Here is a 13139-nt window from a genome sequence, read left to right as displayed (position 1 = left end):
ACAAATTGCACAATAACTGCATAATGAAAAACTAAGTATTTTTTAAGTTTATGGCTACAAAGCCTTGTCTGCAAGTTGAGCCTATATTTGCGAGCCCCTTCAGCTTCTGAGCTGGGGCCAAAGGAACTAGCAACAGCCCAGGACCTATCTCTTGCCTGTTGTCAAGTGTGGCTTTGCTGCCTTTTCCAGGCTCAAGAGACAAGGAAAACCACACTGAACAGGGTGGCATCTGAGGTCTTTGTAGATTGATCTGCCTGCTCTGGGTTCAAGAAGAAACTCCACTTGTTGATTCAGATCCCTGAATGGTTCAGGCACAAGGGTGGGCTATTTGGGTCAAACCCAGCGGGAAGCAGAATGCCTGTAAATGGATCTCTCCTGGCCTGAAAAAATAGATACAGATGCAAAGGCACTGCGGAACCAGGATCAGGGAACTATCACTGGGAGAAGATTAGGATTCAGGGTTTCCTCCAAATAGTTTTACAGACCTAACAATGCTGAATCAGTTTATTTTTATTTTATTTATTCAATTTATATAGTTCCTGAAACTCTTTGTCTTGGGGAAAACATGCATACTTTTAACACTTTACAACACCCACTTGATGAACTTCCATTTTGCCCCTACCATCTCATCCCATTTAACTTTCAGGTTTTCGCCAAGGTTTTTACCTTTAAGGACAGCTTTAACATTTCTTTAAAATGTTAAATAAGTACATGCTGGCAAAAGCTCAACTTTCTCTGGTTCATCATTTTAGGTGCTTTCGTTCAGGTTCAGCTCGATTCCTTTGGAGCAAAAAAGTGAAGGCTGCAAGGCTGGGGCAGACAGTGTTTCTTTCCCTTCACTCAGGCAGTCGTCTTTCTGAGGCTGAAATCAAGGTGTGCCCATCCATGCACCCCTTTTGTATATGGATGGGATGGTAAATTCCACCACCACCACCACCACCCCAGCCACAAACCTTACACTAACCAAAGTGACATATTACTCATTCTTCCATGTTTTCTCAGTCCTGATTTCAATCAAGTATTTGTTGGGAGAGTGAAACAAGAAAGTTCAAGCTGTGGGATAAAGTGATGCCAATGAATGGCAGCTCTTAGTTAAAAATATTGATGTTTTTCAGTGTTTGATTCTGCCCTGAATGCTATCTGCTAAAACAATCCCCAAATTTATGCTCTGCAATTCAAGCCCCAGCTCTTCTGTGCTCGGAAATATACTTCTGCAAATCCATATTTGAATTTGATTTTTGACTTTAACTTAGTTCTGGAACACTATTATTTTCCTCCTCTAAGAGGTTCCTAATTCCAGTTTCTCAAATGTGTACTCAATTGGTTCTCCAATTCCAAATGTTGCCAAAAATAGTGGTGGTGGTGGTGGTGAATATTTTATGCAGGTAAAATGCTCCTCTCTTGCAATGAAACATAAACATACTCTTTAATGAAACTGTAATAGAATTAAAGCAGCTGCATTTATTAAGGGCTACAAAAGAAATTGACCATAGGAGGAGTAAAATAATATAATGCTAAAGTGGATATGACCTTTTTCACTCAAAAATTCACACATAAAATGTATTTTAGGAAGACATGGCCAACAATAACATAAAATGGCAGGATTCTCATATATTTCATACATCTTATTTCCTCTCAATACCTAACACCCCATTTCACAGCAGAGGACTTCCTTGTGAAGACTGAAAAAGGAAATGTCTTCTTAAATGACCACCAGGGAAATGAGAAAAGGTGTGGAGTCCTTGGGGTTCTCTGAGCTTGGTTCTTTTCTTGGAAACGTTTCATTACCCGGTTAGGTAACATCTTCAGTGTAAAATGGGTTGGGCTTTGCTCTCTATTTATATACTGGGGCATGCCCTGCCAGTGGTGGTGGGGGTTTTGTTTTGCTCCTCTGGTAGTTCCTTGATTAGCATATGTTTACTGCTTGATTGTGTGCCTGGTGGTAACCTTTGCTTATCTGGGTGATGATTGGTGGTGGGGCGATCTTCTGATCTTTTGTCTCTTTTGAATAGTATGTGGATGCTGTTTATCTCTATGTGTCTGTTACTTGCTGCCTTGTCTGAATACCAAGCTTCCAAGAATTCTCTTGCATTTTTGGGTTTAGCTTGGTCTAAAATGCTGACAGTTTCCCAGTTAGAACTATGGTTAAGTCTGTCCATGTGTGGTGAGATTAAGGAGTTTCATGTCTTCTGACTGCTAGTTGGTGCTCATGGATACACTCTGCTAGTCTTCTGCCTGTGTGTCCTACGTAGTGTTTGTTACAGTCCTTATACTGTATGTTGTAGATGACTTGTTTTTTCTTCTTGTGCTACTGGGTCTTTTGGTTTACTTAAGATATTTTGGAGTGATCTTGTTGGTTTGTGTGCTACAGAGATGCCATGTGGTTGTAATAGTCTGTTGGTGGTTTCTGAGACGTTTCTGATGTATGGCAGTGTGATCCTTTTCATAGCTTGAGAAAAGGGTTGCTGTCCCCACCACATAATGTTTGCCCTAATGAGCCCAAGGGTCTGAAGCATGGATGCAAGTACAGCAGAGCTTCACTCTTGGTATCTTTGGGCTGCAATCAGCAGCTGTCTCAGACAGAAGACAGTCCACCAAATAAGAAATGGAAGTTATGGGTTATTCTTATGGAGACTTGATGGAAGTTATTTTCTGATGTGTGCATTATGTGTATGTTTTGTTTTGTTTAAAATCAAAGGTCTGAATGAATTCCTCACATCTGTAACTGTTAACTTTAGGCAAGTAAATAATGCATTTTCACTTAAGATGAAATTCTCACCAATTAGCATATAAATGGCTCCAAATCTCTAGTTGCAAATCTCATAAATGTTTTAATGGACGAAATAAGTTGATAAGTAACAGGAATGTAATGGGAAAATATGAATGCTAACTTGTCTGGTGGATATCTTTCACCAGATATGCAGTGCAGTATAATTAAAGTCCAAACCATGTTTACAAATGTCTTGGAATAAAATACCAGAATGAGCAACATAGGATGAAAGAAAGACATCTGAAACCTACAAAGCAGTCTGTGTCTTTGGGTCCGGAACAGCCTCCCGCACATTCTCGATGACAGCATTCGCTGACAGAACGCCCGTAGCATCGGCCATCACACTGCTCCGCGCACACCACCTTCGTTACTAGAGAGGGCAAAAGAAGCACACACAGATCAGAACAGGAAAACAGTAAACATGGCATAGGCTGCAAGTGGAACTCAGGCTGAGAAACACAGGGCAGCAAGAACTGATGAGGGGCTTTTCTGCAGGTACCAATTAGTTGATGACCTGGCAGAAAAATGGTGAGCGCTAAAGCAAACATCTTTTCAACTCAAGTGGGAGAAAATGTAGACATACCAAACTGCTTATCATTAACACTGGAGTTCATGGGGGAGTTCATTAACATGATATTGAAATGCATTTATTTACTTTACGTTTATACTGTGATAATGTAATGAAGATATTAGATACCTTCTAATCTATCTCCCATTGTACCCTGACTATTAATTGGAATACATATATCGGGAGTATTTCTGACTTCATCTTGTTTGGATCCTTTCATCTTTTTTCCCCCCTCCTTAGAAGTCCTACTCTAAATGTCTTGCCTTGTTGTATGAGATATGATATATACAGGAGCCATTCTTGCTTGAATTTAATTAAGCTTCTGTTGTGAATATATGTAACATCAGTTTTGCTATTGCTGCACGTTCTCCAAATTTGGTTTTCCAACCTGGTACCAGCAGTAAATTGTCCCTTTTCCAATGTTGTGCCAGATTTGTCCTTGCCGTCATCTACATGTATCTTTTAAAAATGTGGTATTTCTTGTTTATATCTTCTGGCACAACTCATAGTAGAAACATTTGAGGTTTTAGTTCAAATTTTATTTTTAGAATATTTTTATATAATGCTATGTACTTCTTTCTAGTACTTTTAACTTTTTGTACATAACCACTACATATGATAAAATGTTCCTTCCTTATGGCATTTCCAACATGTTCTGTTTTATGATTTATCTGCTTTTGTAGTTATTGATAGAGTTATGTACCATCTGTAAAACACTTTATACCATTTTTTCCTTAGGTTATAACTTGCAGTAAATTTTGCTGATTTTTTCCATTATACTTCCCATTGTTGTACTGTTATTGTTTCTTTAAAATTTTGCACCCACTTTATCATACAAGTTTTGGCTTGTTATGTCTCTGTGTCATATTCTAATAACAGTTTATATGTATACATCATAATAGATGGTCTTCATTCTGTAAAAGGGTTTCAAATTCTGCCATCTTTCTTAAAGCCCATCTTTCCCAAGATCACTTTTTATTCTTCCAGCAATTTGTAAATACATCAGCCATGTAGCTTATAGTAAAATCTCAATATTCCTCCCCTCATTTGGATAATTCTTACTGTGTCTTTAATCTATATCTGAAATCTCAATGCACCATATTTGCATATGTAATTACAGTTCTTAAGAGTCCCCTGGACTGCTAGGAGGTCAAACCAGTCAATCTTAAAGGAAATCAACCCTGATTGCTCATTGGAAGGATTGATACTGAAGCTCAAGCTCAGATACTTTGGTCACCTAATGCGAAGAGAGGACTCTTTGGAAAAGACCCTGATGCTGGGAAAGATTGAAGGCAAAAGGAGAAGGGGATGGCAGAGGATGAGATGGTTAGATAGCATCACTGAAGCAATGAGCATGAAACTGAGCAAACTCAGGGGCAGTGAGTTTCAAAATGATCTATTCTTCAATTATTAATTACATTTTTAAAACCTGCCAAAGAAATATTCTAACATGTGTAATAAGAAATTTTAAGTTTACTGAGGATTACATTTTTTTTTTTTTTTTTTTGCTAGCAGAAACACTTGTCTAGCAAAGTTAGAGACACTTTTAGGATGAATAATGTCCTTAGCAATTCTGATCAGGTTCATCCTCATAGCTTCCCAATGACACACCTGTTGTTTACCAAGAATACCTTGTTCAAGGGAATCTCTGCCAAAGTGTTTACCAGTTTAGGAAAAAAAAATAATTTAAAACTGGTTTACACAATAAAAGAAATAAAGACAGCTTCGGGATGGGGGATCAAATTATCAAAACCTGATGTAATAAGAATACTTTCACCCGCTTCCAAAAGTCGGCTTATTTAATTGGTATGCCATTTGGTATGCCATCTTTCCAGAGGGCCATCTGCAAATCTTAGATTAGATAGTAGATGGAACACTGATTAGGATAAGGACTTTCAAGTGTTTATGGCTTTAAAAGTCACACCTGAACTGGGCTCAGATGATCAGTCAGCTATCTCATTCAAGTAGTTTGGTGCTCTCTCATTCAAGCTTGCGGCTTCTTTATTCTGACCCCTATCCTGCATTTAGAGTTTTGTCCTGAACTGTATGATCCTAAAAACCTCAAATAAAAAGCAACTAATCATTTACACATTTTGACCGTACTTCAGTTTAAAGTTTTAGTTAGCCTCTTCCCCTTGCTTCTGAGTTTTATTTGGTATAACCAGGGTGTAAGGCTAGGCCATTTAGTTCAGCTCTCTGTGGTCAGATTCTTTGGGATTATTCACTGCTGCCTCTCAGTTGCAAGACATATGAAAATCAGTGTTCATTTTTAAGCCCATTTGTTTGGAAGCATGACCCACGGATTTTAGTGGAACTTACTTTCTGACCAGCGAGTTTAAGGCTGGAAGGAGGCTGTAAATCCTCTGGGCAGACCCTGTATCTCTTCTGTGACCAAATCAGCATTCTTGCTACTAGAGTTTAATACATTACACCAGATATTGATTCACATCAGATAAAATCCCCAAAAAGCAGATTTCGGGTACATGTTTTATGACATTCAAAAGATGTAACTGGCTCTTATGACATATAGGGGTACGGAGTACAGATACTGGTACAGTGAGCAAATATCATTAGGGAAGTAAACATGAAAGCTAAATTCACACTGATACAATTTTAAATATTAAAAATGGAAGACAGAGACATACACAACAACACATAATAACATTTAACTGCAACAAGGCCTTTTAAATAACTCATCTCACAGAAATGCATCTTTTGAATAAAAACCAGAGTCAAACTTCATACTTTGCATAATCTATTCATTGCTATCCTTAGAAGTCAGATTTACAAAATTAGAGAACAAAGAGTATCCTTATTAGAACCGTCACATTAATGTTCGTACTTATGGACTAACATGAATCATTCCTTTTTGTTCTGTAAGGGTTTGCATTAAGAAATAGGATTCTGTTCCAATGGGGTTCATTTACAATTGGGTTAGGACAGGAAGTCCCAGAGGGATCTGCAGTCAAAATGGCGGCCACACGTAGCACATAAAACCAGGCAGAGCTTCAATCGCATCATTGTGGCCGCCATCTTGACTTGGTTAGCACTTCCTGACAACATCCGTAGAAAGTTCTCCCGTGTCTTGAAATTGAGATAAAAATTACTACACCTAAGAATCATTTTTTTTCCCACTCATCTTCTTTGTAAGACTTCCACCTATTTAATGTTTGCTGCTTGGCATCCATTGGCAGAGTTCTTTTCACTGTAGAAGTGCTTGAGAACATTAAGATAGATAATTAGCATGGCTAACTACTGTGATTTACACATGTTGACTTACTTCTGGCTAGAACAAATAAAAAAAGGCTGGCATGTATGTCCATCTCTATTCCCCCAGCTATTTCATTAATCTCTAAGAACCGTGACAGCAATGGCAACAGTAATGCTAAACATAGTGAGCCCGTTTCAACATCCTGCTTTCTCTCATCTCTCTGGGAGCACCTGGGCAACCAGTTTTTGATAGAATGAGTATCTGCTATTCCAGTAATCCTTCTTTTCCTTAGATAGCTAAATCTACTTTCTGTATTTTGACATCTTACTGCTCACTCAGATCTGCTCCTGCTACCTGGGTCCTATTTATGTTTACTCTGTGCCTAAAGTGCAAAAATAAAGTGTTTGCAGAGGTTTTCTGCATTTTTGGATGGTTTCCCCATTTTGTTCTCTATTTTTACTTGTTCTTTATTTATCGTCTTCTTTTTTTCCTTATTCATACTATATTTCATTCTATCGGTTATGTTGTAAGCCAGGTGGTGCCTAAATAGAAATAATAGAATAACAACAACAACTCCATAATAACACATTACTCAGAATTGCTTTCTCTCTCTATGTATATGTACACAGGCACAGACATAGACATGTATGCGCATACCTGAAACCTTTCTGTTACAAGTTAGATGTGCTGTCCCTATGTATTAATGATCATACAACAATCACATGTGCCCTGCTGATGCACAGGATGGGCCAGGTCATAACTATTTGAAGTAACTTACTTGGTATTTAAATCTGTCTGTTCTCCAATGCCATGAGAATGACAGAAAATAGAAATTGATACCTCTTAGTTTGCCTTCTAAGGTTTCCAGGTAAATTTATGAAAATGGTTGGATTACTTAGTTTGGTTACACAGTTGCATGTAATTAATCACTGTAAATGTTTTCTTTAGTTCTCCATTACATGGAATTATAAATCTATCAAGTGGGAGAGAAATGGGAAATAGCTGAAATCAATAAGATGAACATGTAAAGTTATTAGTGCAATACAAGGATTTTAATTAAAGATGTCGAACTTTAGTTAAAATGCTAGGTTCAGATAATTGATCTAGGCATGTTGGTTCTGTTTTCTTTTCTTCTTATTTTTTCTCACCAGTACCTGTCTTTATCTTATGGAAATATATGTAACTATTTTTTTTCCTTGGATAACCTTTTTATTTTCTCATATCACATATTATTTATCCATCCATCCGTTTGATTAGAAATTTTCAACTATCTCGGGGTCTTCAGAACCACATGATCTTTTCTTTAAAGAAACTGATAGGATACTAAATATTCTATGTATTTCCAAGACCCAAGGCACCCCAAAGCCTTAAGGATATCACCAAGTTAGTTCCCAACTTCAGGGATCTATAATACTCACCTCAAAGAGAAGGGTGAATATTAAAAATGTACTGAAACATTTTCCAATTTAAAATCTAAGCCTGGGAAGTATTCCTAATTTATTACTGAATTCAATCCCCAAATTTTCTCCAAAAATTTCACAAATCCTTCCACAATATCATCTCAAATGATAAGTAGGTCATTTTTTCCAGCAAAAAGTATTGTATTTGAGCAAAATATTGTGCCTCATTTGTGGCTAAATAGGAGTACCTATTGTCTACAAATGTCATGCATATCATATTTTCATGGCAGAATAGGATGATACTTATCACAAATCCCTTGATCCCTGGCAAAACATATTCATATGTAAGGAAAGTCTTTGAGACGTTTCACTCATGTTGAGAGGAAGCTCCATGAGATCTGTGATAGTTTGTGTTGGACTGAGACACACCACAGCTACCATAAGTTTGAATGTTCAGATGTTTGCATCAGACATTACTGATCCCTTTGAAACTGTTGAGTGATCAATATGAAAGCTAAAATTCCAGTTGAATTTTGGAACGAAATTAAGACCAGTAGGATCCTTGTTCAAATTTACAATCTACCAATATACAGAAACAGAATATTTACAGTGGAAGTCACTTTGGATGAGAAAAATCATATTTAATTACTCTAGGGAGAAAAAAAATAAATGTAAATTCAATTAATGCCATATAGTGGAGATTTAATTTGAGTTCCTGAGTGGACATTCCCTTTTGGACCACTGATGGAGCTCATTGAAGAAGGAAATGGGGAGCAGAGCCCAAGATGTTCTCTTGAGAATGAATTCTCTCTGGATCTATAGGGGGACCGCCCCCCCGCAAAACACCCACCTCATGGTGGCAATTTTGTTAAAACTTCTGAAGTCCTTCCTTTATCCAACATGAAAATCTTGGTGATAGAAGACTTTTATTTCAAGGTCATATAGACATAATTAGATATTTTAAAGTGTGTGTACATGTATTTGTACAAACTGCTTTGGAAGGCATTATGAGAGTGGTAAAAGCTGGTATAAACATATATATGACACAGCACAATGGGAAGAGTTATATACGTGCTTAATGTTTTCTCATTTCTCTCACTGGAATTTCACTCAGTCCAATTGATTTCAGTTTAGATTTATTGCTCTTTGTCTTTTTACTAGTCCCTCTAAAAGAAAGACAATGGAGTTTTATGGAAGAAAGGATATATAAGCTGAATTGAATGTAAAATAGTTCTTTGCAGAAAAATGCTAATTACTTATTTTTTTAGCAGTTTAATTTATAATGGATGGTTAAATATTTATCACTTTATTCAGAAGTAATGTTTTCTTTCTAATGCACACTACATATAATTCTTTATTAAGTGCTTTCTTAAGTGTACAAATTTACATGTTAAATTTATGTAGACCATCGGAGAGAAAATAAGATGCAATTGATTGCTTTGGAAAGAGTGATAGAAACAGCCAGCACAAAAGAGTATAGAAAGCAGGCTGAATTGGACAATATCCAACTGTTATTTTTCCTATGTAATTTGAAATGAAATGTGGGAATTAAGATCTTCAGCTTTATTCCTTCCCTACCAAATAATGTGGATATTAGAAAATGTATTAACATGGGGCTTCTGGGTAGAGAAATGGTGGACTAACATGCCTTCACATTGTGGGGATGATACTAAGATGGAGATTGGCAGCCAGGCAGCGAGCCCAGACCTGCAAAGCTTCTCCAAAAAAGGAGAAGCCATGAGATCACCCACATGTGCTCTGGAAGGCAGCTCTTCACAAATAAACTCACAGGATCTGGAGGGACCCTGTGGGTGACTTGTGGGTAGAGCACCGGAAGCCGAGGAAGAAAGACCAAGCTCACAGCCTCAAGCAGAGCCTGTTTAAAAGACACTGAGTTTGCCCACTCCCCTTTCTAGAGCATGTTAGAGTGGGAAAAATTTTGAAAGTTATAGAGTTCTTCAGACCAGCAGAACACCTAAACCACCCAGTGAGTGTACCTCCAATCCGAAGGATTAAAGTAACAAGTAAAGAAATAATTATATGGATTTAAAAAGAATTAAAAGCAAAAGGTTTGCCAAGAGTGGAACTAAGAAAGTTTAAAATGGGTTAAGAGGGCAGCTGAATTTGGAATATTGTTTCCTAAAGTACTTTTGAATTAATTAAATAAATAATAAATAAGTCGCCCTCTGGGGAAATGGGTGGCATACAAATTTAATCAATCAATCAATCAATCAATCAATCAATCAATCAATCATACCTCTGGTGGGAAAGAGGATTGTTTAAACTTGCTAACAAAATGATTCGTTGACTTTGTTAAACAAAGCAAGGGAAACTGGAAGTTGTGAAAGATCATGTGACTACAGAGCTACAGAGTGCTGAAAGGGACCAAAGAGTTCAGGACTTAGGAAAAAAAAGCCTCTCTTTATTTTCTACTTCTTTCTGGATTATAAATTAAAAGAGAAAATGGCTACTACTTGAAAAGCAGCAAAAATCACAAAAGAGAAGAGAGGATCATTTACAGAACAAATAAAAGGAATCACACTACAGATTTTACAAAAGATGTTTGAAGAAATGGGGAAGAATGTCACAGCATCAGTGACAGCATCAGTGACTGAGTCTGTGACTGCAGCTATAACTGCACCAGTCAAAAGATATCCACCTTCACTAGAAGGGAGAATGGAGGAAAGACTTGCAAATATAGAAAAAAAGATGAAAAAATAACTTTAGGAATCTATAATACAGATGAGTGGAGAGATTAAACAATTTAAAGAAAAAATGGAAAAAATGGAAAACAAGACAGAAATAGAAAAAGATTTGGACAATTTGGCACTACTGGAATTAAGAGAGAAAGAGTTTTGTTTAAGATTGAGAATGGTTCCAGAGGAACCTGGTGAAGATATTAGAAAGAGGGTTGTTAATCTTTAACAAAATGTTTGGAATGGGATGAAGATATGGATGCAGAAGTGGATAAAGTGTATAGACTGAATACAAGATATGCAAAACTAAGAATGTATCAAGAGATATAGTTGTGCACTTTGCTACAAAGAAGACAAGAGGCCAGGTTCTAAAACAATATTTTAATACTAAGTACAGAACAATTCAGAAGTAATTCTGCTCAAAGAAATACCTATTAGAATACTGCATAAGAGAAAGGAATATACCTTCCTGACTGACAAATTGAAACAGAAGAGGTTACCATTCTGCTGGGATAAACTGGGAGGAGTGATTTTAACTTTCAAACAGCAGAGATTCTGACTTAATTCAGTCCAAAAGGTGAGAAACTTCTTTGAAAGGTTTAAAGCAGAATTGGAGGATATGCAAGGGCATCAGAAGGAAGGATCGGCACAACAAATACAAGAGACTGAGGAAGAGACTACCACATTGAAAGCTATAGGTATAGACTTTTTAAAGTTTACAGCATAATTATGGATTTTAAATGCCTAATGTGGAATATAAATGGGGCAAATGCCTGCAAAAAAGAAGAAGAAAAGAACATATTTCATTATTTCAAAAAATTAAAACAAGACATACTTTGTTTACAGGAAACACATGTAAGGAACAAAAATTTTAAAAAACTGTTTTGTAAAAATTTGGGACAGGATTTTGACAGCATTAACTAAGAAAAATGCATACAAAATTATACTAGTTATTTTGTATATAAACCCAAAATTACAACCAAAACTGATAATGACTGATGATGATGGCCGATATGTCAGGGCTGAAATCAATTTGAATGAAACTAAGACTGTGATGTTGGGAATCTATGCCCCAAATGAAAATAAAATTATATTTTTCAAGGGACTTATGGAAAAACTTACCAGATGAAAATTGGTGTTTTTCGGAAGATTGGAATGGATTACTATGCCCCCAAAAAGACAGAACCTCTGAGAAAGGAATTAAATCAACACAAGGTATATTATTGAAAATATTTTTTGAAATGATGGATAACTTTGAGCTTATAGATATATCACAACATAAAAATGGGAACTCCTGGGGGAATTTACATACTTTTCTGGAAGACACATGTCATTTTCAAGACTAGATATGTTTTGCATTTCTAAAAGTTTTGCTACATGTATTTTTAAAGTGGAGATATTGACAAAGACTATTTCAGATCATAACCCAGTGACTTTAATATACAAGAGAAAAGTTAACTTATAGATGGAGGCTAAATGAAACTTTGTTACAGAAAGAGTCAATAATGGAGGACTGCAAAAAATAAATTGAAATAATTTTTTGAAATTAACCTTAATAAAGGCACTGATATAAGGACAATATAGGATGCCAGTACAGCCTTTATGAGGGGACAACTTATATACCAAAAGAAGCTGAAAAGACAAAGATGAGAAGAAGCAAAAGATTTTAATTGAGATAAAAAAGAAAGAGGAGGAGTTAAAGAGATCTCCAGGAAGGAAAGATGTCTCACAGCAAATCAAGCTTTTATAATGCCAACTTTCTATGTTAACAACTAAAGAAATGGAGATAAAAATGAACTTCACAAAACAGAAGAATTCTGAGTTAGCAAACAAGTCAGGGAAATGACTAGCATATAAACCAAGAAAAGAAAGGGAGAAGAAAGTGATATCAAAATTACAAAATGGGAAAACTATGGTAACAGATAATGCAAATATGCAAAGAATATTTCATCAGTACTACAGTATGCAAAACTTCATAAAGGACAAGAAATCTCCCTGGTAAAAGTGGATGAACATTTAAAGCAACAAAATCTGCCAAAAAAAGACTCATGGAAGATTGGTTTTATATACAGTAACTTCAGCAAGACAATTATATGCACAATGTTGGAGAAATACTGATATACCCACAATGAAGGAATGGATTGTGAAGATGGAAGAATTTGCAGAAATGGCAAAATTGACGTGTTTGATCAGGGATAAAGTACTTTTGTAAAGGATTGGAAACCTTTTATGTATTTTTTGCTGAAAATGGAAAAAAAATGAAATTGTGATTTCTGGATTTGTGGATTAAAAGGGTTGAATATGGGATAGAGAGGAACTATGTGATAATCTTAGAGAGGGAGGAGGGATAATAATCTGGTTTGGAACTGCAGTGTATAGATTGGAAGTTGCTTCTTTAATTATCTTTTTCTTCTCTTCTTTCTTTATTTGTACACTTTTCTTTTTATCTTTTTCTTAACTCTCCTTTATATATGTTCTTATGTTTTATTCATGT

The 13139-nt window shown here is 36.1% G+C and overlaps 1 protein-coding gene across 5 annotated transcripts in view; it reads right to left on the bottom strand.

Moving 5' to 3' along the window:
* The window catches only part of ERBB4 (erb-b2 receptor tyrosine kinase 4), a 904250-nt gene that overhangs the window by 245684 nt on the left and 645427 nt on the right, over positions 1-13139 (bottom strand). For all 5 annotated transcript variants that reach the window (XR_015795175.1, XM_088135586.1, XM_088135588.1 and 2 more), the window contains exon 6: positions 3022-3140. Coding sequence is in view for 4 of the 5 variants with exons in the window: in XM_088135586.1 (XP_087991712.1) it covers positions 3022-3140 (119 nt within the window). In the remaining variant the exon portion in view is untranslated. The remainder of the gene's footprint in view (positions 1-3021; positions 3141-13139) is intronic.

This window comes from Python bivittatus, unplaced genomic scaffold (genome assembly GCF_059951505.1).
Source record: "Python bivittatus isolate LINGU-HERP-01145 unplaced genomic scaffold, Pbiv_v1 ctg000200_np1212, whole genome shotgun sequence".
Lineage (NCBI taxonomy): Eukaryota > Metazoa > Chordata > Lepidosauria > Squamata > Pythonidae > Python > Python bivittatus.
This window is presented reverse-complemented; position numbering and strand designations above follow the sequence as displayed.